The sequence below is a fragment of the Spodoptera frugiperda genome, chromosome 28, assembly GCF_023101765.2.
Source record: "Spodoptera frugiperda isolate SF20-4 chromosome 28, AGI-APGP_CSIRO_Sfru_2.0, whole genome shotgun sequence".
Lineage (NCBI taxonomy): Eukaryota > Metazoa > Arthropoda > Insecta > Lepidoptera > Noctuidae > Spodoptera > Spodoptera frugiperda.
Window position 1 is genome coordinate 8,728,164 of NC_064239.1, and position 24,338 is coordinate 8,752,501.

At 40.3% G+C, this 24,338-nt stretch overlaps 1 protein-coding gene across 4 annotated transcripts in view; it reads left to right on the plus strand.

Moving 5' to 3' along the window:
- The window catches only part of LOC118265351 (inactive pancreatic lipase-related protein 1), a 33,827-nt gene extending 9,890 nt beyond the window's left edge, over positions 1-23,937 (plus strand). Inside the window, exons 1-9 of one of the 4 annotated variants that reach the window (XM_035578179.2) lie at positions 13,681-13,858; positions 14,298-14,355; positions 14,976-15,114; positions 16,370-16,483; positions 17,500-17,651; positions 18,226-18,446; positions 18,764-18,829; positions 19,547-19,703; positions 21,574-23,937. In XM_035578179.2, coding sequence (XP_035434072.1) covers positions 13,780-13,858; positions 14,298-14,355; positions 14,976-15,114; positions 16,370-16,483; positions 17,500-17,651; positions 18,226-18,446; positions 18,764-18,829; positions 19,547-19,703; positions 21,574-21,676 — 1,089 coding nt within the window. In that variant the 5' untranslated portion in view covers positions 13,681-13,779 and the 3' untranslated portion in view covers positions 21,677-23,937. Of the gene's footprint in view, positions 1-13,680; positions 13,859-14,297; positions 14,356-14,975; positions 15,115-16,369; positions 16,484-17,499; positions 17,652-18,225; positions 18,447-18,763; positions 18,830-19,546; positions 19,704-21,573 lie in introns of those variants that run through there. The other 3 variants (XM_035578180.2, XM_035578181.2, XM_035578182.2) reach the window with 3 other exon arrangements.
- Positions 23,938-24,338: the final 401 nt, after the last annotated feature.

Consider the following 24,338-nt stretch of genomic DNA (forward strand, 5'->3'; position numbering starts at 1 on the left):
CGCGGCGAGGGTATGCATGGCTGAGGAGTATGTCAGTCGCGAGCGCACCCCCAGCTAGGGGACCGGTGGACCCTCTAGTTGAGTACTAAATGTACACTTACCCAGGTACAGGGGGCACTGCCTGGGCGGACCGTTTATTTCCCCCATACTCGTGGGACTTATATGGAGAAGTTAAAAAATAAAACCTTTTAAAACCACCATCGAATGAGGAGGAGAGGGCAAGTGAGCTCAGCTCGCTTGCTGTTGCTGGAGAGAGCCGGAGTGGCTCTGTTTCCCTTGGGCCCGTACGGGCCCCAAGTCGGAGGGTGTCGGGCTCTGAGTCCGATACCTCATCCGCATCTGGCGCTTGCTCACTGCGCAGCGTGAGCTCGCAGCGCCCGAAAAGGGGGACGTTTAAACGTCCCAGGTTGGAGGAGGGTCGAGAGCCGTCCTCCAACGAGCAGGAGGCCCCAGCCTCTAAGATCCCTACGGCTTCGCGGGGAAGGGGTAAAAGAAAGGGCAGTGAAAGGCTGGTACCCACTACTCAGGCCGAACCAACGGAAGCCGACTCCTCTGAAATGGAGGTGTCTGGTGGCGAGGGCTCAGTGGGCCAGAATGTTGATATCACTGGCGAGGTTAGCCTTCGCAAGGCGGTTATGGAGGCACTCCGTATGGTGGCTGGACAGAAGTCCCAGAACGCCCGAAACGGAGTGCTGAGACACGCGAAGGCTACTATCATGAAGGCCGCTCGGCAAAACGGGGTGCCTTTAGCAGCAGGGCGGCAGATGACCGCTTTACAAAAAGAGCTGGGGGAGATGCGGCGGGAGATGGCCCGGTTGACAGCCTCCAATGCGGCTATGGAGGCCGAGCTTCGGTCGGCTAAGGCCGAGCTCGCCGCTGCTCGCGGAGGTCGAGGCCAGCCTTCACAGTCAACGGAGGCTGACATGATCGGCCTAGTGCGGCGGGAAATGGCTGCGTTCCAGCAACGGTTTGACGTGCTGGAGGGCAGGATCCTCCGCCCCCACTAGCAGCGAGTCAAACTGCACCAAAATCCTTTGCAGCTGCAGCGGCGACCAATTCTGGTCAGTCAAGCCGCTCTGCTCAAGGGCAACCGCCGGCGAGAGAGCTGGTAGCCTCGCCAGCGCAGGCTCCAGCTGCACCGGCTGCCAAGGCGCCGAAAGGTCGTAGGCGCAGGGGCACAGTGAGTCAGCCAGCTGTTGCCCCAACCGGAGTAGAGCCTACCCCGGTCTCGGATTTTCTTGTTGATGGCGGCGAATGGCAGGTGGTTGGAGAGGCTAAGAAGGCCGCCAAAGAGGGGCGAAAGCGCCGGAAAAAGGAACAGCGGCAGCGGCGGCAGCAGCGGCGCAAGGAAAAGCGCGCTGCGGCAATGCTTGTCGCTCCTAAAACCGCGGCGGTAGTAATAACTCTACAGCCCGACGCGGTTAAAAGGGGTGTCACGTACGGCGACGTCCTCGCCAAACTGAAGGCGGCGGTAAATCCTGCGGAGTACGGGGCCCCAGACGGGTTTTCTATGAAAGTCACGGCGACTGGAGCCCGCCTACTGGAGGTCCCCGGCGCGGCCAGCGGTCCATCCGCTGACGCTCTTGCCGAAAGGCTCAGGGCGTGTCTCGGGACGGACGAGGCTCGCGTGTCCAGGCCCACCAAGTGCCTAGACTTACGCATATTGGGCCTGGACGACTCCGTAACGGCGGAGGAGATAGTGGCTGCTGTAGCCAGGATGGGAGGGTGCCCTGCAGACCAGGTGAAGGCAGGCACCATCCGTGCAGACAATTCGGGGCTACGAACGGTTGTCGTGAGCTGCCCCGTCTTAGCAGCCAAGAAAATAAAGGAGGGTCGAAGGCTCCTGGTGGGCTGGGTCTCGGCGCAGGTCAAACTGCTCGAGCCTCGGCCTATGAGGTGTTACCGCTGCCACGTGGGTCACCACGTGAGCGTTAAGTGCACCTCAGAGGTGGACCGCAGTGACTGCTGCTTCCGCTGCGGTCAGCCCGGTCACAGGGCCGGCTCGTGCTCCGCCCCGCTACACTGTCAAGCATGCGCGACAGTTGGTAAGCCGGCCAATCACCGGGCCGGGAGCAGAATCTGCTCCCCTCCTGCCAAAACCAGGGGCAAGGCTAGGCCCTCCGCCACCCCCGTCGTTCCCGCCGCCGCCACTGCAGTAGCAACCGCTTCCCCTACTGCTGCTGTCGCCGCGGCCGCTGCCGGCTGTAATGCCGCCGAGGAGGTCGTGATGGATTGTCAATAGTGACTCCATTACGTCTCCTCCAGGCGAACATCAACCACTGCGCTGCCGCTCAGGACCTACTACTCCAGAGCATGGCGCAGTGGTCGATTAATATCGCCGTGGTCTCCGAGCCCTATTTCGTCCCGCCCAGGGATCACTGGGTGGCGGACTTGGACGGCTCGGTGACCATCATCTCGTCGGCCGCCGCCGGTACCCCGACTCTCGGAGAGGCCGGGGTTGTGTCGCAGCACGGTTCGGAGAGATCGCTGTGGTGGGCGTGTATTTCTCTCCGAACCGAACTCTCGCCGAGTTCCACAACTCCCTGAGGGAGTTGGTTGACGTCGTCGTCGGGTTCCGTTCCCTCCCCGTGCTCGTCCTCGGGGACTTCAATGCCAAGAATCTGGCTTGGGGTTCCCGGATCACTGACACGCGGGGTAGGATGGTGGAAGACTGGGCTCTGGAGACAGGCCTAGTCGTCCTGAACCGGGGTTCTGTCCCCACGTGTGTGCGGATGCAGGGTGAATCGGTTGTGGATATTTCGTTCGCGAGCCCCGCTCTGTCACCGCGTGTCGTCGACTGGTGTGTCATGGAGGAGGTGGAGACATATTCCGATCACCGGTACATCCGGTTAGATGTTTCCGCTGAGTCCGCGGACCCACCGGTCAGACAGGCCCCATGTGGCCCGCGTTGGGCGCTGAGGCAACTGGACCGGGAGCTATTCCTGGAAGCCGCCATCGTGCAGGCCTGGGTGATACCACCGGACAGGCCTGCCGACATTAACGAGGAGGCACGGTGGCTCCAGGACGCCATGTACAGGATTTGTGACGTGGCGATGCCCCGGGTCCGTCCAGGACAGCGGAAGCGCCAGATGTACTGGTGGTCGCAAGAGCTGGCTGCTCTGCGCAGTGCGTGTGTTGCTGCGCGACGCCAGTACACTAGGCACCGCAGGCTTCGTATCCGTCCACCGGACGCGGAAGCTAGAGAGGCGGAGTTATATGAGGGGTACAAGGCGGCGAAAGACGCCCTAAAAACGGAAATCCGGCGGGCCAAAAACCAGGCCCGCCAGGAGATGCTGGAGACTCTGGACAGAGACCCGTGGGGACGCCCCTACCTAATGGTGCGTGACAAGCTCCGCACACAGGCTCCCCCGCTGACTCAGAGTATCCGGCCAAAGTTTGTGGAGGAAGTGGTCAGCGCCTTGTTCGCCCGATCACAGAGGGGCTACATCCCTCCGTGCATGACTCCGCCCCCTGCGGTGCCCGATGCGGGCCACAGCGACGACGACGACGACACACCACCAGAAGTGACCGAGGCAGAGCTGAGAGTGGCGGTGCGCCGGATGGGCGCCAAGAACACCGCCCCGGGACCCGACGGATTGCCTGGCAAGGCGTGGGTCCTGGCTTCAGAGACTCTCAGGCCTCGACTAATTGGTCTTTTCAGCGCATGTTTGGAGAGGGGCCAGTTCCCGCTATCATGGAAGGCGGGTAAACTGGTCCTCGTGAAGAAGCCAGGGCGCCCTGCGGACTCTCCGTCCGCGTACCGGCCCATCGTGCTACTCGACGAGGTGGGAAAACTATTTGAAAGAATAATTTCAAACCGCCTCGTCGCGCACCTGACGGGAACAGGGCCGGACCTCGCGGACGGCCAGTTCGGCTTCCGCAGAGGGCGCTCCACGGTGGACGCCATCATGCGCGTGAGGGACCTTACGACGGGGTCTGCAGTGTCCAGGGGTAGAGTCGTCGTGGCGGTGTCTTTGGACATCGCCAACGCCTTTAACTCTCTGCCCTGGAGCTGCATTTTGGAGGCACTACGATATCATCGGGTGCCTACCTATCTCCGTCGTATAGTCGAGGCTTATCTGACGGACAGATCCGTCATCTACCCCGGTCACCGAGGTGAGTGGAACCGGCGAGAGATGTCGCGCGGTGTTCCACAGGGATCGGTCCTGGGACCGCTCCTGTGGAACATAGGCTACGACTGGGTGCTGCGCACCGACCTCCCGAGCGGCGTCAGCGTGGTTTGCTACGCTGACGATACGCTGGTACTAGCACACGGGAGGTCGCACCAGGCGGCGGCCGACCTGATGATGAGAGCGGTTGCGATAGTCGTTGAAAGGATCCGGCAGCTGGGACTCGAGGTGGCGCTTCATAAGTCCGAGGCCATGTGCTTTTATGGCCGCGGGAATGCGCCACCTCCGGGTGGGTTCCAGATCATGGCAGGAGGGGTTTCCATCGGCGTCGAGGTGACGATGAAGTACCTGGGACTCGTCCTCGACAGTCGGTGGAAATTCGAGGAACATTTCCGACGTTTGGCTCCCAAGTTGGAACGGACGGGGGCTGCCCTAAAGCGGCTCCTACCCAACCTTGGGGGACCAAACGCCTCCTGCCGGAGGTTGTACGCGGGGATTGTGCGGTCCATGGCCCTCTATGGGGCCCCGGTGTGGGCGCCAAACCTACGGCGACGACCAGCTCGTGCGCTGGTTTCATCCCAGAGGGTCATGGCCATTCGGATGATCCGTGGATACCGCACGATCTCCGGGGAGGCGGCTAACCTCCTTGCGGGATCACCGCCGTGGGATCTGGAGGCGAAAGTGCTCGCGCACGTATATAGCTTACGTGCGGAGGCGCATCGCCGGGGCGAAAGTCCACTGCCGCGCCAGATTAGTGCGTGGCGGGATGAGCTCCGGCGCGATCTCATGGCGGAATGGAAGCAACGACTATCGCAACCGAGGGCTGGGCTCGCTGTTATAGCAGCGGTAAGTCCCCTCTTTGAGGAGTGGCTAGAGAGGCGTCACGGCGTCCTCACCTACCGCCTGACGCAGGTGCTTACCGGACACGGAAGTTTCGGTAGGTTCCTGTTTCGGATTCGGCGGGAGGAAACGCCCGGGTGTCGTCATTGCGTGGATCACCCGGAGGACACGGTGGAGCATACAGTAGCGGTGTGCCCTGCATGGGCTGAGCACCGCCGTGTCCTTAGGGATGTGATCGGCGACGGTGACCTCTCGCGTCCGGCTTTGGTTCAGGCCATGATGCGGAGCGAGAGGGAATGGGACGCCGTCTCCTCCTTCTGCGAAGCAGTCATGCTAGCTAAGGAGGAGGCGGAGCGCGTGAGGGAACGATCCTCCTCACGCCCCAGCCGCCGCAGAAGACACTCCGGGCGTCGGGGATCGCGTGACGATCTCCGGCCACCGTAAGTGCGGGTCTGCGGACGGCGAGCAAGGGTAGCTCGCCGCCCGACCAGAACCAGACCCGTGCGTACGGCGCGTCGCGTTCCGCGCGCGCCTCAAAGAGCCAGACCACCACAGATGGGGCCCAGTAGGGCTGATGCCTGATCCGGAGCTGCGGACAACGTAAAAGGTTACCGGGGCTCCGGCTCAAAGCAGGAGAAGGAACGGGGTGGTTTTTAGTCAGTAAGAGTCTGACACTCCCTCCCGCCTCACCCAAGGCGGGAGAAGTCATTGGATGATTTTCCCCCCTCAAAAAAAAAAAAAAAAAAAAAGGGTGTGTCAGACTCTTACTGACTAAAAACCACCCCGTTCCTACTCCTGCTTTTAGAACCGGAGCCCCGGTAAACCCGCTAGGTAGTCCGCAGCTCAGGATCTACTATTTTTTATATTTACCAATATGTTTTATCCATTAATCTATGCACTGCGACATAGATTAGGCTAAAAATCCAGTAGAAATAACAAGAACTTTACAAGTTAAGCTACCATCCACAGGCTAGGCTATTACCATACGAAGATGACGAGTGGTAGGAAAAAATATTTATGTATGCAAAGCGATTTGAAATTCATATGCTATGCTGTCGTGCTGTCGAGCCATAAGCAGTGCTATGCTAAACCTGTGTCAGAATGCAATATCCGTATGTCATCTCAGTGAAGCGATGAATAATAAATATTTGCTATATTCATAAGTAACTATAATCTAAGATTTTTAGATACCAATGTATCTAATACAATGATGGAAAACATAGTAAGGAAACCTGGATTTTAATTTCTAATTAATTTCTTAGTATAAGTTTGAAATCATTAACCCACCTGGAGCTAACGTGGTGATTAATGCTAACTAAACAAACCTTATCCATATAAAATAAAATATAAAAATACACAAAAGGAAAAAATCACAATAACATTTAGTGGAACAAGCTACATATATTATTAACAAGTCCTAGAGTATCCAGTTGTCAATATTATGTAGGTATATGACTTGATTTCGAGTTTCGAGTTTGACTTGATACCTCTTTGAATCCTAGGTAACATTTATTTTTGTGAACAGGTACAATTATTTCACAATTTACCTACCACATATTTACACTAAGCATTAAAATGATAACAAGATCGCTAATGGTTGTCCCGACCTTCAAAACTACGATATAATGCGTTTATAATAGTAAATACATATAATAATCATATATCATGACATAGTATTATTAGGAATATACTTACGTTTAAAATATCCATGTATAATACTTATATAGTAGTTATTTTATGATACAAGGTATAACACCTACCCTACGCACGATACCTATGTAGGTTGTACACACGAATTCACATCAAGCCATACAAAACCAGTTTATCATAGTCTCGTTTCGTATGACCTTCCCGCACTTTTGACGGTCAGTTTATACTGGTAGTGCGTAGTATGCTGTGCAGTAGTGTGTACGTATGGCACACCCAGGGCATTGAACCTTTTTACCCTTGCTTGTACTCAATCCAGGGTTTACTCAGTTCTTCAACTGACTAAGATCTTCTGACAATTTATCCTTCACCACTCACTGTGATTTTTTCTAGGTGTAATAAAGATTCACGGGTCAATTAAGTAACTGATTTCATTTAAAATTTTATGTAGCGGTGGTGGTCCGTGTTCGAAAACTTCCAATGGCAATGTAAGTTATCTGTACATTCTAAGATTTTTAGACACTATGAACAAACGGTGAAGGAAAACATCGTGAGGAAACATGGGCTTATAAAATCTAATTATAAGGACTTTGAAATTACTGATCCGCATTGAGCAAGTGTGGTGATTACCTAATGCTCAAACCTTCTCCATGTGAGAAGAGGTCCTTGGTCAGCAATGACCACAAAGATTAAAAAAAAATCGATCAAAAAAGAAACTAACTATTCAATCTTTTGATTCGATTTGAATTGATATCGTTGTTTGAGATAAGTTTAATTAAATGTCTGTGAACACCTGTAGAAATCTAAAGATTCTAGATTGAGGCTATTTTTGCGACAAACGCTCATATCTTATCACTCATTTATAAGTAGTATTCGAATAGGTAGACATAAATATATTTATTCGTCATGATATTGATATAAAGGAGACATTATTAAATTAGTTGTTCCTTGAGTCATCATATTTAATGGATTACTTATCAGATAAGTGTATCGTGATTTGCGATACAGTAAAGGACTTATTTGAGTCACGTTTTTGCTGGATTATGTCTCAAGGTATTAGCAAGCCGGTAATACAGATTTGTTAGTGACAAAAATAGTTACAACAAAAATTTGGAAATAAGTAAACTTTTATAAGTAGAAAACTTATTAGTCTAAATAAATTAAGTCTCTATTTCTGTTAAAAAAATTCAATCACGAATCAAATAAATAATAAAATCTATGTAAAAAGGTTGAGAGCGACTTGCATCCAGGAATAGCACTAGTATGTTTTGTACAAAAAAAACTATTAAGGTCGACAACATTACAATACTGTATTCAATTTAATTTATTCTTTCCACATATTCTTTGTCTTTACCATAACAATACTTAGAGATATTTTTCATAATACCTGTACCCTTAGTACGAGTTCGCTTTACGTTGAACGAAAATTAAACTTGTACTTTGATTGGGTGGTTTATTTGAGCCAGCTAATTCAAAGCGCCAAACGCGCTCTCACTTCGATTACTTTAAACGTAAAGCAAACTCATACTAAGGGTACTGATTAATGCATTCACGAGCGTCATAACCAGTTCCATAGTTTCACAAAAATATAAACATTATGATGACTTGGACAGTAGATAAGTGAAGCTAGATAAGGCAGCGTAAAATGTAGTAAGATATTAATAGTAGGAGATAACATTATCACGCATCTGATACTGATGCTTCCTTGAGATAATATTAAGAATTATTTCTTAGATATTGTTGAACGTTTTTTATTCGTTTTCTTGGTTTGTTGATAGTGCCATGAGTAACCGTGGACAGTGTAGGTGCAATACTATAAAATTACCGATAATATAATTTAACGTAGGTATATCTCGTACAAAAAGTTACACAAATTTTGGTTATGCTAAGATGAAGCAATTTAACCCTTCAGGGACTAAAATGCGTCATATTATGTAAATTTTATCGTATATTTATTTACTATTATTTGCTACATCAAGGTCAATGATTGCAACCATATGTATAAATATGCTGTTAGGATTGACGTACAGTAGATAGATAAATCTTCATCAAAAGGTTTACTCTCCTTTGAATGAACTCTCATGCGAATGTTATTTTTTTGCGGCGATTGCTTACCATCAAGTGATCCGTCTACTCGTTTGTCGGATTATACTATAAACAAAAATTACTACAATAATAGACTACAAGTATGTGGTGTAAGCAAGAGAAAGAACCCTGGAAGCAAAAGAAATGAATGGTGGGATGATGAAGTGAAAGAGGTGATAGAGCAAAAGAAGAAAGCTTGGCTCGATCTATTAGCGTCAAAAGCAAATAGAAGAATGCTAGATAGTATGAAAGAGAAGTACATTCGTTGCAAAAAGAGAGTAAAAGAGTTAGTTAGCAAGAAGAAAAGGAATACAAGGAAAAGATTGAAAGAAAATTCTCGCAGAACTTTCGAGCCAACGCTAAATTATTCTGGCATCTGGTTAGAACTGCCAGAGGACAACTTTTCCTCAGACTCGAAAGTAGGTATGATAAGAGACAGAAACGGGAGTGTGATTGGTGAAAGTAAGGATGTTTTAAAGCAGTGGAAGGAATATTTTGAGAATCTATTTGAAAGGGATAATTCGAAAGATGACGAAGGGAACGAGGGTAATGAATTTGCTAGTGTGGGAGAAATAAAGATGGATGAAATTATGAGTGCTATTAAGAGTTTGAAAGTAGGTAAAGCAGCGGGATATGATAGGATAACTACTGAAATGCTAATAGGAGGCGGAGGTGTAATTGCAAGCCTGCTGTACCTACTTTTTAATAAGTGTTGGCGATCCGGTTGTGTGCCTGGAGACTGGGCCAAGGCCGTAATTGTGCCACTTTATAAGGGAAAGGGATCACAGCAGGAGTGCAAAAATTATCGCGGTATAAGCCTCCTAAGCGTAGTAGGAAAGTTGTATGCCAAGATATTGATTGAAAGAGTGATAGATGTGACTGAGAAGAAAATCTGGGATGTGCAAGCGGGATTTCGAAAGGGAATGGGATGTACGGATCAAGTCTTTTCGTTAAGGTGCATTTCAGAGAAAGCCCTATCAAGACACCAAAGGGTTTTCTGTGCCTTTATTGACCTCGAAAAGGCTTACGATAAAGTGGTGAGGGATGAATTATGGTCGACTCTGGCCATGTATGGGGTGGATAGCCACCTGATTCGGGCACTTAAATCCTTATATAAGGACTCGAGTGCTTGTGTCAGGATAAATGGGGACTACACGGAGTGGTTTGGCATTAATCGGGGTGTTAGACAGGGCTGTGTGTGTGTAGCATCTCCTTGGCTGTTCAACTTATTCATGGACAGTTGTTTGAACGATTTGAAAGTAGGTGAGTGTGGGTTAAGAATGAGTGACACAGTGATCAAAACATTGTTGTACGCCGACGACCAGGTACTTATTGCCTCATCGGCCGAAGAACTACAATGAATGATGAATGATGCTTTTGAAAGGAAAGGTGTGAAAGTCAATGTGAACAAGACGTAAGTGTTGGTGATAGAAAGGAATGAAGTATTAACAGAATGCCAGGTGTATATAGGTGATGAAAAATTGGAACAAGTGAATGAGTTTGTGTACCTAGGTTCTTTATTTACGAGAGATGGAAAGTGTGAGGGAGATATTGAAAGGAGAGTGAAAGCGGGAAATAGTGTCAATGGTGCTTTACACTCTGTAATGTCGAGTAAAATTATATCCAGCAAAGCTCGACTTGCGGTAATACAGCGTGTATTGACTTCTACACTTATGTATGGTAGTGAATCATGGGTGTGGCAGAAGAAGCATGAAAGCAGGATTAATGCGGTGGAAATGAGAGCCTTGAGAAGTATGTGTGGAGTAAAACTGAGTGATCGAGTAAAAAATAGTGTTGTTAGAGAAAAGTGTGGTTTGAAAGACGATGTAGTGACAAGGATTGAAAGGGGAATGTTACGATGGTTTGGACATGTAGAAAGGATGGATGAAAACAGATTTACGAAAGAAGTATACAAGGCAAATATGAGTGGGACCGTCGGTAGAGGGCGCCCCAGACGGACATATAGCGACCAGATTGGCGATATATTAAAAAAGGGCCAAATTAAAAGTACCTTTAACCGACGAGCATGCATGAAAAGACTGATGACTGTTGATGAAGCGAAAGAAGTGTGTAAGAACCGTGGCAATTGGCGTTCCATTGTCTCTGCCTACCCCCATGGGAGACAGGCGTGAGGTTATGTATGTATGTATGTAATAGACTATAATAACACCATGCGCTGTTCAGGATCCTGAGCTTCATGGTTGGCATTTAAAAGTAAAACTACTCGACCAACGAACCACATAATAAAAAAAATATAAAACGCAATTACATTAAACCAGTACTTAAAACAAGCAAACCGTAACGTTATGGTTGGGTGGCAGTCCACGTTATCTTAAGTAATTATCATTGAACGCAAACGCATCCGATCACGTTATGGGTTTCAAGCAACGATACCTTGACATGGGATCAATTGGATAGCCGACACCCTCATCATATCAATATTGAAGAGATTTTTTACACTTGACGAGAATTTTGACGTTAAGTGTTTAACCGCTGGTACACGGGCTACTAATCAGCTTATACTAACCAGTATAACCTGATCGTTGAATTTACGGAAAGACCATACAAAGCGGGACCTTGATAAACTGGTTTTATGTAGCTTGATGTGTTATAGCTGTGTTTGATTGGTATTTATTTGTGTTTATACGAGTCATATTTTTTAAATTGGATGTTATGGGTACTTATCTATACTCCTAATTTATAATTTTAGAACATAGCAAGTACTATGAGACTTATTTTAAGTTATATGTTCTTCCTAATAATATTAAAACATCATTAATGGATGGTGAACAAAATTATTGTGAGGAAAATAAAATTGTGACTTATAATAACAAATCATAAGTTTAAAATCGGCAATCTCCTTCCATCAAAAGTAGTAGTTAATGCTTTTTCCTTTTTAATATGAGAAAAAGATTTGTCTCAGCATTGGGACAGTTGTAACTATCTGTGCCAATGATGAACCAGAAAACGATAAAAAACATAGAATTGAGAACCTCCTCCTTTTTGAGAAGTCGGTTTAAAAAGCAATTATTATAAAACAGATAAACGTTCAGTTCAAAACACCAATGAGTTTGTGACGTATCATTAATTTTTAATGACGCGTCGGGGTCAGCTCTTGTAGTGTGGGTCACCCCGAGTCGTGTCAAGCCGGCACGACAGAAACACTACTGCAAGAGTGTACTTATGCGTGTATGCAGCTGACAGTTTTATAAATCAGAACTTTGATGTTCTTTCTATGAATAGACTATAGTATATTACATAAGTAGATTGGTATATTTATACACGTTGGACTAGTGTTTTCTGATATTATTATTTTTAGAATTTAGGACGAGTTGCTGTTGTTATTTTCTTTTTTAAAATCCGAAAATAAGCTGTTACACTAAACGAAATGGTAGCCAAACGCTTCCTATTAAATATTAAAAAAATCTACTCGTTTTCCATGAATGGTAGAAAATATTATTATCATCAATTTAGATATTTAGATTACTTTTGACATCACAATAATAATAGAAGACAATATGATTGGCCGGTTGGCGCGGTGGCCAGACAACTGGCTGCCGTGCAACGTGTCGCGGGTTCGATTCCCGCACGGAACAACTCTTTGTGAGATCCACAGATTGTTGTTCCGGGTCTGGGCGTGATATGTATGTGAACTTGTATGTTTGTAAACGCACCCACGACACAGGAGAAAATCCTAATGTGGGGCAACGTTTTTTTTTAAAAGAAAAAAAAACCAATATACAAATAAAATGGATACTCATACTTCTGAAAAAGCAAAACAAATAATTCAATCTTTCAACAAATACAAAGAAAACATTTCTTTAGCTACAAGTTCACCTCACCTAAATTATAAAATTAATTTTATATAGCCTCTCAAATTTTCCGACAAACTTTGATTCATTTTGCCCATAAAATAAGTTAAGCCCTTTCGTAACTTAATAACTGTATCACACCTGTTACTTACGTGAACAATAACGACTAAATTTTAAGATATTTTCTTCATTGCAGCAAATTCAACCTTAAACATAATAAGATAAAGAGAGAATTCAAAAAACATGTCACGAATTCTTTTTACCGTAATCTAGGTAGACTGGTAAAACTACTATTTTCATTAGTGTCTGTCGCATTTAAAGTACTCAGTTAATGAGTAGGTAGGTACTTGGAAAATAGAGTAAAAATAAACGTAGTGCATTTTCTGCTATTCGCTTTGACCTTGGTAGTTATAATGAGTTTAAAATCTATAACAATTAAATGTTAATTACATGCCTATTATAGAATTGAGTACTTGTAAGTTGGTGTTTAGATTCATTACAAAAAACATAGATAACATGTTTCATTTTATTGACCAAGGCACAAAAATAGGATGAAAAAGGACTCCAAAATTTAATCCATTTAAAAATAAGAAGAATATTGTAAACAATCTATTAAATACCAAATTTTATTATCTACACGCTCTAATATTCGACAATACAATAATAAAAAAACAATATTAAAATGTATAGTTTTATTAGTGAATTAATCTGCAATAATTATAATAGTCTCAGATTAAATGCATGCAGCAAAAAGTCGTCAACATAATATACATTAGTCTTTAACTTAGTCCCAGCACACACCAGCGGGTCGCGCGCCGAAGATACCAAGTATAAATCTATTTAAAATAAAAATGAGAGGTGTGTTGTCTGTCATCGAGCTTCTTTGGCATGCGGTTTTCATCTGTATGCCATAGTAGTTAAGGATTATTGTAAATTGATTTATTCTTAATATCTTCGCCACACCTCCCGCCGGTATGCACTAAGCCTTAATGTGCAGCATTGGTCAACAAACAATATTCAAAGACATTCGTGTTTTTCCAACGACTATTGCGTGTTAGAAATTGATTTAAATTGCAACATCATGCAACTACAAATATATTCTAATAAACTGCAGTCCATTGTATTCAAATTTACTGCAGAATGTCGTATATAGGAAGACGAAGACGACATATATTCAGTTGTTCTACTATCTCATAGTAAACAAGCCTAAAAACTTTCGAAGTAAAAAGCGGTTGAAAGAAATAAGGTCATAGCAAAAGTGGACGATGTTTTCCAAGAATATCGCTTATTTATTTTTAATAACGTGCTGTGTATCGGAAATAGTAACAGACAGCATTGCACCCGGTAGTGAAGTTTTTTTAGACCCAGCAACTATTGTGGGAATACCTAGATACCCAGTACTTCAAACGTTAATATTTTTTGATATAGCAAAGTTCTATTACTACTCCCTGTTTGTGTTAAGAATCTGAATTATCGCTTCTATTATAAACTGAGATTGTTTTAGTTTTGACATTGGCACGTGACATAAAAAAAATAAATCTTTTTGACTTTGGAACGTGAATTATAAAAAAAGTCTCACATTTTGAGGAAATTATTTATACGTAAATTGACGTGACACTATGTCTATGAGTTGTTTAAACTAAACATGTTATATCAAGAAAATTCAACGACATTTAATTTTTTATAGCTAAAAATATTATAAATTATAAGTAATGATTTATTAATACCGCAAACAATTAACAGCTTTATTGACTATTCATTAAAATATGTTTTTCTATTTCAGGAATCTTGCCAGACAGAACAAATCGAGTAGAGGACATTTATCTTAGATACTACAATGGGTAAGAAACGTTTTAAATAAGTATGTGTATGAATAATAAAAAAAATAAAGACAATTCAAAGTTACTCTTGAACCTACTTGTACTTTAAAGAGTATATATAAATAAGTTTCTAAATAGTAAAAAAGGTCACTGACCACTTAATCTAAATGATTAACCACGACCTTACATTGGTATGAAATACGTGTACCTAAAGTGTCATAAACTAGTGTTCATTATAGTTAAATTAGAAGCTTATTGGAGTACCTAAGGCATAGGTGTTGATCACGCGATCAAAAGTCAGTTGCCAATAACATGAAAATGTAAAAACAGAAAAATATTAACAAATAAGTCATTTCAAATAGGATAGGCATTCGTACTATAGAGATAAAATGAGCTAGATTTCCGGTGGCCAATTTCTAAAATTGGGCAAAATTATGAGTTTCAACTCACCAATCCGCATCGAACAAGCGTGGTGATTAATGTTGAAACCTTCTCCGTGTGAGAAGAGGCCTTTGCTCAGCAGTGGCCACTCATAAGCTGTTGATGTGATGTGATTGAAGAGTTTCAAATTAGATCTCTTAGAAAATTACTATCTACTACTACTTCAATTAAATTTAACATTACCATCTTTATATTCGCAGACAAACAGCTGAAGAGTACGTGGACATTCCTCTCAGTCAGGCCAACAAGTTATTCGAGATCAAAGGTTTTGATCAGAACAACCCCACCGTCTTCTACATCCATGGATTCATTGAGGTTGCTCAGCAGGAGAGTATCCAGGTAAGGGACAATGTACTCCAACTTTACAAAGCTATCATTACCATGTTTAGTACCCTTTTTTTTCTAAAACTGACTAAAAACCACCCCGTTCCTACTTCTACTTTTCGAACCGGAGCCCCGGTAAACCCGCAAGGTAGTTCGCAGCTCCGGATAGGGTGTTTAGTACTCTAAGTACGAGTTTGTTTTAATGTTTAACGCTCTGATTGGCCGGCTCGAATGTACCAACCAATTACAGCACCGAACGCGGTCCCGTTTCGATCTCGTTAAACGTAAAACAAATTCGTACTAAGCCCTCTTTTAATTTATTATTATTTATTGTATAATAATTTTAAAATTAATGACTTTAATTACATTTGTATAATCCTTTTACATATTTTTAAGTATAAAAGTAATAATGATAGTATCATTACTGACAGACAGACAGACATTACAGATTATCATATTATGATATCATAATTATTATGATAATCTGTAGGATCAGAAAGGCCTAAAAGTAGGAACGTTTTATTAGCAGTTGCATTTTCAATAGAGGGACAAGTTTCGCAAACGAGAAAAGGCTCCCTTCACATATTAGATACGTATACATCATAATATATCGTCTTTATATCTCCCATATGGGTCTCTGCAACCACACCATTAACCCTTCAAGGGGAAGGCATCTATCTTCCATAACGCTATCTCTTACTCCATTGCACAAATATGGAAAATGGCTTGATTGATGACCATGATTTGGCATTTGAAACTATTATTACATTACTTATACTTAGACTGATCACAAACCACGTCGTGTAAATATGCGTAATAAGTGTAATATTTATTTTAGGTAGATAATGTTTTTATGTTTTTGTCGTGGTGGCCTGAGGTTCGATTATCGGGTCGGGCAAAGTATTGCTGGGCTTTTTACGACTCACCCCCTTTTACATGAGAATTATTACACAAATTGTGAAAATTGGATGCACGTTGTACTGTGCATTGCATTACGTACCGTAATTTGCACCTCTGCCTTCGCCTTTGGGGATAAAAGGCGTGACGATACGATATTAAGTAAATGTAAAACTCATTAAAATATTGTATACTAGCTATTCCAGCTGGTTTCACCCGCTGCACTACTCCTATCACAGCATGATACTCGTATCTATTGCACAAAAAAGTTTTCAAATCCGAACAAGCAGTTCCAGAAATTTGCAATGTCAAACAAAAAATCACACAATATTAGCATAGAATTAACTAAATTATACCTTTGTTTTATCTTCAGGTCATGGTAAACGCGTATTTGGAGGCGAGGCCGGGCACAAACGTTATATTACTCGACTGGTCTAATATGGCGCATGGATCATACTTTTTCAATGCCGCTAGAAACACCAAAAAGGTAAGGTATTATCTCAAAAGCTAATAGCATACGCATTCTTATTAAAGTCTTAATGAATAATTTTCAAAGTCAAAATTAACATTTTGTATTATGTATCTTGCAAATTTTATGTTTATATGTCAAGGGCAGTAATTATTATTGTAATTATAATATTATTGACACCTGCATTTCATTTTATTGCACACAATAAATGAATATTTTTATAAATTAATTCTCAAATATCTAAATTATTGAAACATAATTACGTTAGATTACTATTTTTAACCAAAAATTATTTAAAAACAAAAACCTCAAAGTTGAGACCTGAAATTCTTTCTGAAAATTTCAGTGCGGTAAAAAAACAGTTTCATAATAATTATAAATACTATGACGGTTTGCAATAACGTTTTCTTACTCATACTATTTATAGGCTAGTTTACACCATAACTGAACTGTTATTTACCATCAGTTAAAATTAGCATTTATTAATTTTCACGGCAAGTCAAATACAATGTGATAGGGTTGGGACTTCTAACCCGTTAAGGCTGAGTTCTACATCTAATTTTATGGACAAAAGTCGGGGGTCGAAGCGGTCAAAACCCCTCCCCCTAAAAGTTATGGCCATTTTAATATTTTTTTTTACTTTTTTTGATATCAAAGGTTGTATGCGTCGTAGAAACAAAAAAAAACGACAAACGGTAGCTAATAACCTTGGCTAACTAATTCATTACTTTTTTCATATGTTTGATAATGTTTTGGTGAGAAAAAAAATCATTTGTGAATTATTTTTACCGAAAAAATCACTATTTTTCAATATTTTCAATTAGGGGTTCAACACCCCTTATTATTTTTTTTGTCGATAAAATTAGATGTAGTACTCAGCCTTAACGGGTTAGAAGTCCCAACCCTATTACATTGTATATTCAGGGAACTTCGCTCCTTATTCTCCCACTTATTTAATCGAGTATAAAAGAAAATATAGGAAGATTAAACTATTTTATTTGAATTTTTATCAGCAGACTCTTTTCTTTTTCCAGGTTGGTACAGCTGCAGCAGAACAGTTGAATAAGTTAGTCGACTCAGGACTACTGTTGGACAAATTCCACGTGATTGGTCACTCATTGGGCAGCCACGTGGCAGGATACACTGCAAGGGAACTGAAGACTAAATACAGCAAAACTATCAAAAGGTACTTAACTTACTTATCAACTAATAGTAATGGCTGTCAGCTCATCGAATTAAAATGAACACTAGTAATAAAGTCTGTTTTTAATAAGAGATGCTGTAATTACTTTGAATATAGCGTTTCATTCGCGTAACTTTCTTATATTCCCTGACTTCTACCCAAATAATTTTAAGATTTACTCTGACCTTTAACCAAATTCGGCTGAATGCCATAGAGCAATTACGGTCTATCTTAGTAACAACAACCTGACAAGAGTAAACGTAGTAAATAAAACGCAAAATGTGAAAAAAAAGTTATTAAAATAGCCTGGACCTAATTGAGAACCCAGAGGAACTCCAGATGCAACGTATTATGTTTGAGATTTAAAGACCATTATTACTAAATATACCTTGCCTGTTTTATATTTAAAAACTTAAATCATCTACTAGAGAGCGTGTCCACCATAAAAATATAATTTTATTAGTCATATCCTACGATAAATACTGTCAAATGCTTCATATAAAACATAACAAACATCATCCAACATACTGTATCTTAGTCACAATTAATAAATTAACACAGTGAACAAACATTTCAGATTAACAGCCCTCGATCCCGCTTTTCCAGCGTTCTATCCTGATGGCGTGGTGATGGAACACGTGAGTGCGAAGGATGCAGACTTTGTGGATGTCATACATACTGACGCCGGTGGTTATGGCGCACCGGTACGAACCGGAACGGCAGACTTCTGGCCGAACGGTGGCAAAAGCATACAGCCTGGTTGCCCCCGATTTGCCCCGATACCTCTCTCCGATGATAGTAAGTTTTTGTTTCAAAATAATAATTATGCTTCTCTTCGCGGGTTCTGAACAAGATCGTTGATTCCTAAACCATTACGTTAAAATAGGAATACTTAGTACAGGACATTACTGGCGCTTGCGATTTATTAAAAGTACATGTGTTGTACATCTGTATAAATGCTTGTATAAACAATCCAAATTCTTGCTTTTATAAGTGTTTAACATTTTCTCTGTGTAATATAACTGTACAATAACCGAAGTTGTGTTTAATGAATCGCTTTCAATGTGTATTACATTAGAATTTTGTATAAAAATTAAATTATAAATAATGTTCAGCTTCATCTGGTAACACTGGGAGACGAGCCTATCGTTGTCGGAAAAAAACTAAGCGGAAAGCTGATAGTATGTAGACTTTTGTAATTTATTGTCATATTGGTATTGGTATTGGGTAAGATCTCTGTGCCCGTCTAATGCTATACGCTTACGAATTTAATGTAGGGTTTCAGCGGGAACAAATCACAACTATAACACTTAATTACTATAAGGTAATTTTTAATTGTAAGACCATCATTGCACATTTGTGGGGTCAGCACAACATGTCACTCTCATCATTCCGTCTATCGCTGCATTGATTCCCATTTTACCCTTCCTACAAACATGTATATCATTTTTCACGTAATTCCACTATATTTTATCAACCACTTAGTCGCTCTATCCTCTGCTATTTCTCTTGTTTATTTACTTTTAGCGCAGGTTGGCCCTATATTCTTCAAGCCTTCATTTAATCTCTATTTATGATTTCGTTATGAAACTTCGTTGCATTTTTCGTCACCAGCAATCTCACTCACGAGTCTCCAGGGTACAGCCCTGGAGACTCGTGAGTGAGATTGCTGCAAATAAAATAATAATCACAATGGAATGTCATAGACCATCCACATCATCAATTTCCTTAAAACCACCTAATTCTAAATACACGTCATTTCACACATTTCTGACAGAGCGCATAATTTTCCGCGATATCACATCAACCCTAAAGCACGTTTAATCCGCATTAATCCCCACAATCATAACAAAATACGAGGGACGCATTAATTGTCTGTCTATCTTTAATTTTTCCAGATCTCTGCAGTCATTGGAGATCATGGCGGTTTTTTGCAGAATCAGTGAGAAATCCTGAAGCATTCCCCGCCTCCCCAGCTGAATCTTACCATAAATTCAGAGAAAATCCAAACCCTGAAGAAGGAATGGTATATATGGGCTATAGCTGTGATAATAAGTAAGTCAATAGTTAAACTTCTTTTTTACTTTTTACTCGGTAAATAACAAATATAAGTAATAATAAAAAAATATATTAAGTATTTTACAAAAGAAGAACGATGCATTAAAATAAAAAAATAAATATAACGCATTATATGGGAATTAATTACATCTGACACATGGTTGTTATTCTATTTTCTGAATCATGATTTCATTTAATATTGTCAAAGCATACAATATTATAATAGAAACTACCCATAAATGGCTAATAACTACGAAGTATGTGGTCAGACCATAATTCCGATTCGCTAAACCTAGAGAAACTAAAAATTAAGTAACTACCTACATACATGTGTGTAGGAATCCATATAACATAGTATCAGTACCTTTACCAAACGTAATATACAATTTATATGCCTATGGAAGTTAAACAAGGCGTAAATCTGCATACCAAAGGCGTTGAATATGGTAATATTTATGACCGTCCACGATCCAACGCATACGTGTGGTGTTCGCAATCGCAGTGACCTAAATATTAAGGAAAAGTAAGACAACAAATAGACTCGATACATGTATAGGTTGGTACCTATGAAGTTCAATGTCAAACTAAAATTAGAACTTAAGTTGAGATATTTATCATGTTTATTAATGTCCATGAGTTTCCGATATTTGGGCACTGTTATAAGCGCCATGATCACGGTTCATCCGTGTCAGTCATTAAGGTCTAATGTTAGTGATAGGGACCATAACAGATAAAAAAAAATGTAAAACTCCTCTTAAAACGTTCAGCCTTATTTCTGACACAGCCTGGCCTGGTTTTATTTCGTAAAGATTTTTTTTGGAGTTTGATCGGACGTACGAGCACTCGATTCACTTGATGGTAAATATTCAGGGCTACTCGTGGATAATGACAACACTAAATATTACCGAATTTGTGAGAGTTTGGGGTTACTTTGATTGAGAGTAATGTGTGTAAGATTAGACCATCCTCACGTACACGATTAAAAACTCAAGCTTTGTTTCATACCGGGTGTTTTGAGCAACGGTAATATCACTCCGGTTGAGCTGGCCCATTGGTGTCGACAAATACAATAGTTCTCAGACGTTAACATTTATTTCGACACCAGCAATTTATACTACGCTAAGTCGAAATTTGGAAAAAACTTTTTTTATGCCAAGTTGCTTAAAATGTGTGTTTACATACGTCATAAAAAAATTGAGAAGAAATATGCAAAAATAAGAAAGTTACAAATCTTATAAAACGCTAAGTAAAGGTACTTTTTGAAATCACTCGATTTATATTACGCCAACTATTATTAGCGGAGTGTGCGCGGGGATCACTTTGGTCAAAGTTCGTGCAACACTGCACTAACTCATAGTTAGCGTAGTTTAGTGCGTTCGTGTGTATACTTGTTCGTCTGTAAAATGAACAACTTAGCGACTTTTACATAGTAAATACTTATGTGTCAACGTATTAATTAGTTTATTAATGGTACGTTGACTATTATTTTTGTGAGTAAGTACATGTTCTTTATAAAATATTGAAATATGCATCAGATGATTGATCATGCACTACGACGTCCCGTACTACACTACGCTAACATAAGTTAGACGTGTATAAGATGTAAATTTTTTTTGATGATTTACGTTCATATACGGCTAACTTGCGCTAAATCAAAAAATAGAAATAATTAAGAAAATATAAATATGAGATATTACAATGAATAAATTAAATATTAAGAATACCAAATTTCAAAAAAGTATCTTAATTAATGTAAAAGTTATCATGTTTTTCCCTTTAAACGCCTCTACTGTAAAGTACGCTTTTTGAGTTAGCGCAGTATAAATTGCTGGTGTCGATTTATTCGTTGTTTTTTGTTTGATTTCAGAGCCGAAGGATCTTATTACTTAACGACGAACTCTCAAACACCATTTGGAAAAGGAATGGATGGGCTCTATCCTAAAAGCAAGAGTAATTCCATTAAGAAATAAAGTTTCACTAGGATGGGTATCTTTCCTTTTTTGTCGAAAACAGAGTTTATTTATTATAGTTAATGTGTAATGTAGTAATAATTGTAGTGTAAAGTTACAAAATGTTTTCAACTATTAAAATCACAAATCATGTGTCTCTTTAGATCTAGTTTTCATGTGTAAATGCTACAAATATGTAATAGAACTTTAGATGTAGATCTTTTTTACATTTTATGGTACATACGTAATTTTTATGATGCTGATTGAGCCTATTATAGTAATGATATGATGAGTAACGACAGCTATGCGCTGAGAAATAATTAATAATAGTTTTCCCACTGTGACAAATCTGTTCATGCACTTATAATATATTATTTTTATATATAATTATGTACATTTTTAAATCTTATTAAGTCACAATGATATTAATTCGGAAATTGTAAGTGAATTAAATGACAAATAACATATTTTATGACTCCACATATTTGATAAAATTGGTCATAGTATTAAAATCAATTTTACTATTAAGAGAAAAAGAACAAGAACTAAATTGCATACAATTGATACATTACAGATACTTTTATATTTTTGACATTGCTTTTTTTGGTTCATTATACTTATAAACGATGCCTCGTAAGGCGAGATAGTGTTCACTTTGGTACTCATCATACCCACACCCACAATAATTTGTATATCACACAAAAATAGATTATACATCTTACGTATAATACATTATACATCTTACGTATAATACATTATACATATTATGTATAATACATATTATGTCGATATTTTTATTTTCCTTTGCTTGTGTATTAGAATGTGATAAAAAGGTGTACATTATTAATTAATTTACCTACTCATATTTCTGATACTTGTATTATAATGGGTACTTAAACATTAAGAAAATCTTACGAATAAAACTTCTAATAGTACCTAGTTCTACTGTTTTTGTATAAATAATTGAAAGTATTACTTTGTAACAAACATTTATTTATTTTTTGGTGATCTATGAACTACTACAGTGATATTATATAACTATATAATTTTATTTTTGTTCATCTTAATTTTAATTAACATTTAAAAATATATAACATGATATATCAATAATTACAATTCGAATATTGAATTACTTTTCTATCGTTTGTACCGTATTAACACTGTATTATTATTATAATTTATTTATTATATTGAATCAATAGGTTATAATATTGTATAATGGTAGCTGAAATTAATAACAATAAAAATATATACCATTAACATAATACAAACGTATAACCATTTAATAACAAATAAATGCGAGATACTATAGTTTACTAAATCTCAAGACAAGCTTTAACATCATTTGATTTGAAAAGCATTTATAGTCATGCAAACTTAACGTGTATACAAAATTTTAGCTAAATTTTGTAGCTATCTGCTTCAAAATTTAGCTGCAAGAAATAACTTCAAATACGTACATTCATTCATTCATACTTAAATGAAATTAAAATTAAATAAGTATAATAATTTCGTAAATATAATGGTAAATATCTCAACATTTATTTCTTGATATGTATTATAAATATTAATCTGTTTTAACAATAAAGCCGCCAGCTTGAAATGGAACTGGGCTGGTCACGTCTGCCTCATGTCAGACGAGCGGTGGGCAATACTCGCTACTGAGTGAAGCCTGGGGCCTTAGTCTGCTATTACAATTGTGTCAGAATGGTCGATCACTGAGCAGTGCGAGAGGGACGGAGCTATACAACCTACATAGCTCCTGATCAGTGACCGACCATTCTGACGCAATTGTAATAGCAGACTAAGGCCCCTGCTCAACGCCCACAGACGTCGTGGTAGGCCCAAAAGGAGATGGCGGGACTAATTTGACATCTATGACAAGGAATGGCCGCAAAAAGCTTTAAACAGAGAGAAGTGGAAGGAGGGTAGGGAGTCCTTTGCCCTGCAGTAAAATCTAAATCTAAATCTTAACAATAAGCCCGTGGAGCTTACACTTTCAATGTAATTATACATTTTAATACGTAGCGACGCACAAGTGTAGATAAAATTATATAGAATTTATAAGATTGCATCGAATAGAAATATTATAATATTACAATTTTAATGTATCATCACACAATAAATGATAGTTATAGTAATTTATTAGTGTTCAATTGGTACTTAAGGGAACAATAGGTATTAATTTTATGGCATGACCATGTACAATATAATACATTTTGCTGTTTATTTGACGTAACGCCTGTGTTTTAAATAATAAAAACTACGACAATTAAATGATATTTATTCTTTTTTATACCCTAAATGTCACGCACACACACACAAACTCACTTTTGGTTAGTTTCCAATAGCGTATAAAATAATATGTAAACACGGACGAAGTTGCGGGCCGAAGATAGTTTATATTTATAATATGACAAATCAGTAATTCCTTTATTTTTCGTCACGGTGCTGTAGTAGAAGAAGAAGAAGTAGTTGTTGTTTCGGGGGGGAAAAGAAGATCAAGTCTTCGTTTTGCATCAACGATGACTAAGTACATGGAGTACGCTACAACGCTATACAAAAAAATTCTGAAAATAAAGATAAAATTTATTAAATTAAGCGCCTGTTTCACCAGCAGCAAGTCCTAAGACTAGATTCAGCAATTCTTGTGCCGATAGTCGTATCTGCCAATAGCTTCATA